Source organism: Opisthocomus hoazin, chromosome Z (genome assembly GCF_030867145.1).
Source record: "Opisthocomus hoazin isolate bOpiHoa1 chromosome Z, bOpiHoa1.hap1, whole genome shotgun sequence".
Lineage (NCBI taxonomy): Eukaryota > Metazoa > Chordata > Aves > Opisthocomiformes > Opisthocomidae > Opisthocomus > Opisthocomus hoazin.
Window position 1 is genome coordinate 68,318,966 of NC_134454.1, and position 6,000 is coordinate 68,324,965.

The 6,000-nt window shown below is 37.6% G+C and overlaps 1 protein-coding gene across 3 annotated transcripts in view; it reads left to right on the plus strand.

Annotated features, from left to right (window-relative positions):
* The window catches only part of ERCC8 (ERCC excision repair 8, CSA ubiquitin ligase complex subunit), a 29,683-nt gene extending 25,429 nt beyond the window's left edge, over positions 1 to 4,254 (plus strand). For all 3 annotated transcript variants that reach the window (XM_075411216.1, XM_075411218.1, XM_075411217.1), the window contains 2 exons: positions 1,200 to 1,286; positions 3,102 to 4,254. In XM_075411216.1, the coding sequence (XP_075267331.1) occupies positions 1,200 to 1,286; positions 3,102 to 3,170 (156 nt within the window). In that variant the 3' untranslated portion in view covers positions 3,171 to 4,254. The remainder of the gene's footprint in view (positions 1 to 1,199; positions 1,287 to 3,101) is intronic.
* The last annotated feature ends 1,746 nt before the right edge of the window (positions 4,255 to 6,000 follow it).

The following is a 6,000-nucleotide window of genomic DNA, read 5'->3' on the forward strand; positions in this document are numbered from 1 at the left end:
TGTTTATAGGAATTGGGCATTAAGTTCCTGCACCAACTGTCAACGTAATTCATGCAATTCTGGAATTAGGTATACCTAATATGGGAGACTTTCTGCAAATACAGAACTGCAATGATTTATTGAACTTAGGTTGAATCAATGTTTTAATAATATGCACAGAGTTGCTAGTTTAAGTGCAAAAGCCAACATGCTTAAAGCAAGGCTTTCATGCTGTCAGCCTGAATACAGAAAGAATATTTTATGTTTCATTCAGGCAGTTTAAACGCATAGCAGTACTCAAATGTTGTCAGACATCACATGTAATATGCAGGAGTATGATTCAAGATTATTGATGGCATAGAGGAATATCTTCATGCGTGTTCATTTAAGTAGCACTTTGGAAAATAAAACCATTATTAGTGCAAAAGTTACTGCAAAGATAGTGCAGTATTTCTCATTAGCAAAATTTCCTCAGTTTAAAGTGATAGAGAAGTTAGTATTTCATAAAGAGCTAAGAAAACTAATCTGTATTTGACTGTTAGCTGTCTCATGTAGAAACTTTTTGCTTCCATGTGTTTGCAGGGTGCCTTGCACAATGGGATCTCAGTCCTTAGTCGTTACCATAATAAACAGAGTTATTTATATTAGAAATAATAAATTGGTCTTTCTGATCTCTGCTTTCCCAACAGGATACAGGCTTCAAATTGTTCTTTATTTGTTCTTTTCCTGCCCTAGGCCTACTGAACCTATGTTTACTTAATACTTCTTTGTTCCATACTTATGCACCCTCCTGACATGTATTACTAGATGCTTTTGAGTTGATTTATGTTTTTTAATTATAATAAAAAATCTTTTCCTTCCTCCTACCCCCTTAGTTCTCCATTAAACATAAATCATCTCTTCAGCTTCCTAACTGTTAAAATAGATGTCTTTTCAGGAGAGGTGAGAGAGGGAAGAAGAAAAGTGCATTTAAGCAATGAAGTTAATTTAAATGTGGGTAGTGCTGTTTGGTGAGCGGTCTGGGAAAAATATAAAAATTTACTCATTTTCTTTTGGTATATAGTTTAAAATACTGTTTATCAAGATTATAGCACTGGTTAGAAGTTGTGTATATGTCTTTATTTTTAAATAAAAATTTCATACAATTTTTCCCTAACATTATACCTGTGTCACTGTTCAGTAAATTTGTGTAAAAGCAATTTTTGCTTGCTTTCTTAAAGGAACTTTATAGTGGTAGCAAAGACTGCAATATCCTTGCATGGATACCAGCTCTTCGAGAGCCAGTTCCTGATGACATTTCTGAAATGGTAATGAATTTTTGAGTTTGAACTATGCCTTTTACAACTGTTGTACCTGGGGGGCCGGGGAAATGGAAATGAAGTATGAAGTAGGTGTTTCAGCATCAAAATTTGTAAGAATTCCTAATTAAGAGGAGAATCACCTGTTGTTTCTGTGCAATCTGTTGATTGTTGTGGGATTTCAAAAGCATAATTTGTATAATAGTCTAGTAAAATCTTTTGCAGACTTCTAGCTTCTTATAGAACCATAGAATGGTTTGGGTTGGAAGGGACCTTAAAGATCATCTGGTTCCAACCCCCTTGCCATGAGCAGGGACATCTTCCACTAGACCATGTTGCTCCTACTCGTCATTTGGCTATCAGTCTTTCAATTTTTACTTTAGCTTCCTTAATTTCTAATACTGTTTTCTGTAGTTTATGCTGTTTTGGAATTGGAAAGTGCCAAAGATTGTATTTGAAGTTGTTAAAGAATATACACTGTATTAAGCAATAAGATTAGGGATGCCACACTTCATACCCAAATATTTTAGATGCAGAAATACAATAAAGAAGATTCTAAATGAGCTTATTTTAGCGTCTGAGGCAAGCCGTTCAGACTGTTACAGGGAAGATCATATGTAACACCGTTTTCCAAGAGAGTTCTTTCCCTCTCTTAGTATCAGAGGTGGACAGTACAAATTTCAGTGAACAGTTTGAGAGGGAAAAAAAATTCTAGATTTTAAGGAACTGAAACCAGTCACATAATCAGAGTCTGGCAAACTGTACTTGTTAAAAAACCAGGATATATTAATGTTTTGGCTCATAGCATGTAAAAATTCTACTTTTTAAAATTTCTGAAGTGTTCAATTTTGGATGGGGAAAATATGAGAAACATAATTTTTGTAACATCTGCTCTGCTTTGTAAGACAATTTATTTCAAAACTATCTTGCACTTCAGCAAAAATGAAAAAAGTAGTTTCAAAGCTTAGATACCCTAAACCCAAAATGTGTTCGCTTGAGCTGAAATGAACATTTTTGCTGTAGCTGAGAATTTTGATGTGTGAATTGTTTTTTTTTGTAGTCTGAAAAATAAAAACAACCACACAGCAACAAGATTATTTACCCAGCTCTGATTAGAACTGCCCCTTTAAATTTGGTATGGTGGAGGTGTGTAATATGTGCCATTGTTTTGAAATCTGTTAAGCTACACCTGTTGTTGAAAATGTTGTAGATGAGCACTGCCTCTGAAAGAAGCAGTTCTACTGTCCACAGGCCACTTGTTCTTGCTTCCTCTTATCTGCTAGAACATCCATTTGAGTGCCTGTATGACCAGAATCAGAATCTAGAATAGAAGTAAACGAGAACAAAATCGTACCCATGGTCAAAACTGTATTTCAGTGCATTGTGTAGCTGCGCAAACACTTTAGCTTGACACTAGGGGGACTGAGGTGAAATAGTTGTTGCATGAGGATAGAGGCTAGGACTACTTCTTGGAACAGTAGTGCTCAGTTAAGCTGGGCCAGGGAAATTACTAAAACCTGTGACTCAAAACAAACACAGTGGTCTCTATCTGTTAAGTTGTATACCGGACATTTGCAAAACTTCCAGTCAGTGCTCCAGATATTTTCTTGTTGAAATTAAATAGAGTAGTATTTCTTTTCATGATTTATCCTATCTTGGCCCTACAAGGGCCAAAGAAGTGCTTAAAAAAATATTCCAGGACCCATGAGAGAGACAATAGTTTGTCTACATACGGCAATTTAAGACATACCTTTAGCATTGCACTTATTTGATTTTAGTATTTTTAATTAAGCAAACCACTGAGAGAATTTTTATTTTCTTTAGTCTCTGCCTCAACAGCCTTTAAATCCAGCATATGAAGACGCATGGAGCAGCAGTGATGATGAAGGCTGAACTTCAATTATGTGCTGATATAAAACTGACATTCAGGCACTGTGTTCATGGACTTAATCTACAGAACTGGATATTGTCAGATGTATTATGACTGGATTTTTGGTACAGTTCTGTTAGAGCAAGGTCTCTCAGTAACAAGTTTCCACTGTTCTCTATTGTTCTTTCTTCACTGTTACTGTTAAATTTAAAGGATTACTTTTTCATACTTACTGACTTTTATACTTACCCTTACACATTGATATACTTTATTCAGTGTTGAACAACTGTCGAAGGAAAAATAAAAGCCCTTGGGACCACTTAATGTTGCATTGTTTCTGCTATCACTAATACATAAGGAGATAATCCCTGTGTTTCCAAGAGACATCATACAGAGGTTTTTGCTTGAAGGAGGACTAGCTCGGGGATACTTTCAGCTTATTTTTGTCAATGTCTAGATGGAGCAGGCTGCATCCATTTTAGAGTGCTTACGTGCTGTGGGAGCCAACAGGGTTTCATGCCTATTTTGCATTTTCAGTTTTGCTTAAATTTCTCCATAAGTGCAGTATTCAGTTCAGAAAGAGGCGTAGCTGGGACCATCTATTCAAGTGTTTATATGGTTACCCCATCAACTAATATCTGAATATGTCCCAGAAAGTTAAAAATAGAAACTAGTTTAATTAGAGTTTTTGTGGCTCCTGTTAGCAGGTTTTTGAAGATCAGTCTTCTATGTACGAATCTCTCACTCTTCCCTAGCCAACATGGAGACAGAAACAGGCTTCAGGTACTGTACAAGGCAGAGAGTGGATCACATTTCAAGTTAGAAATATCAAATGTAGTCCTTCAAAACTGTTTGCTTGTGGATTGGTGGTTCTAATGCCTGCTGTGTTTTGAAAGGGGAGGAGCTTTGTGGGGTTATTGTCTCACACCAATCACTAGTTTGTGCCTTAGACATAGTGTAGTCATCAATTTGAGAGATGGAGTTAGAGGTTCCCATCAGATGTAGCTCTAGAGGGGAAAAATACCTTCCAAAACAGAGCAGATATTTGTACCACAAATTCAGACAAAAGGAAAAAATATTGTACAATAAATGAAAGATAGTAATTTGGTCTTTGTCTACTGTGTGTTATTTCTATGGTTAGTATGCATTTTAGAATTAATTCACTGTCCTTCTGTGTTTTAATATCCACACAAGATGCAAGCTGTCAGTCTCTATATCAGTGTAGAGTCTAGCACTGTAAAATGGTACCAAGTGAGGAGGGGGCATATCAAGGGTATGTTGTAATTAAATAAGCTTTGTATGTAGTGCATATTTGCTGGGAGGTACCCAAAGTTTAAGTCGCATTATGAAGTGGATAGCTGCAAGGTGGAAGACTTCCAGAAGTTTCAGCTGAAGTTAAGGACCAGCCTGACACTGTCACTTTACAGGAACAGAGAAGAGAATTTTCTGTTTTTGTCAAATGATAGTTTTCACTACCGGGGTGGCTGTTACCTCTAAAATTGGAAAAACTGGGAAATAAATTTGAAGAAAGAGAACACATTTTAATTTTTGTCTTGAAGAGGATGGCTTTTTTGCGTGTTGTAATTGTGCAGATTGTTTGTATATGCCAACTGCAGTGCGTGTGTTTGGTATTTGAATTTCTAAAAATGTCCTGGGTAAATCATAGAGCTAGTTATCAAAGAATAAATGCGTTATTATTTTTTTGGTCACTTTTCAGTTATCTGTAATGTGACTATAAATTATCTTGATTTTAAAACACACAAACAACCCACCAAAAAAACCACCAGCTCTATGCTGGACTGAGAATGGTGTATAAAATGGGAGAGGTAGAAAAATTACATTTGTTAAAAACAATGAGAAATCATAAAAATTCAACCCATAAATAAGAAATTGTGTTAATTCTCCTGTTTTTTGGAATGGCCTTTCTCGAATGAGTTGCTTTTCCAATGCCTTCAGTGCACAATTACAGAGATTGGAAGGGACCACTAGAGATAATCTAGTCTAGCCTTCCTGCTTAAAATGCAGTCAGCTAAAGCAGGTTGCTCAGGCTTGTGTCCAGTTGGGCACTGAGTATCTGTACAACTTACAAACCTGCTCCAGTGTTTGAGCATTCTTAGAGTAAAGGTTTCTTCTTAGGTTTAAATGCCGTTTTCTTTATTTCAGTTTTCACCCGTTGCATCTTGCCTCATTGTTGGATACCACTGAGAAGAGTCTGACTTCCTCTTCTTTACTTTCTGTGTTCTTGGCTCCATCAGTTATTTCTGCACATTGGTGAGAACCCCCTGAGGCTTTTCCTCGCCAGGCAGTACAATCCTAGCTCTTTCAGCCTCTCCTCAGAGGAAGGCTCACCTCCCTCAGCCTGCTAACAGCACTGTTCCTAATACAATCCAGATGCTGTTGGCCTTCTTTGCTGCAAAGGCGCATTGCTGGTTTATGATTACTTTCGTGTCCCCCATGAGTGCTGGGTCCTTCTCCACAAAGCTGCTTTCCAACAGGTTGGTACCTGGCATCTTCTGATCTATGGGCATTTTCCTCCCTGGGTGCAGGATTTGACATTTGCCTTTATTGAACATGAGGAAATTCCTGTTTGCCTGTTTCTCCAGTCTGTTGAGGTCCCTCTGAATGGTAGCAGCACAACCACCTGGTGTATCAAGCACTCGTCAGTCTTGTATCATCTGCAAACTTGTTGAATGCACACTCTGTTCTATCATCAGGGTCATTAATGAAGATGTTAAACAGCACAGGCCCCACTGTCAGCCCATGGGGTGCACCACTAGTGACTGGCCTCCAGCTGGACTTCGTGCCACTGATCGCAAGCCTCTGGGCCTAGGCCTTCAGCCATTTTTCAATCTC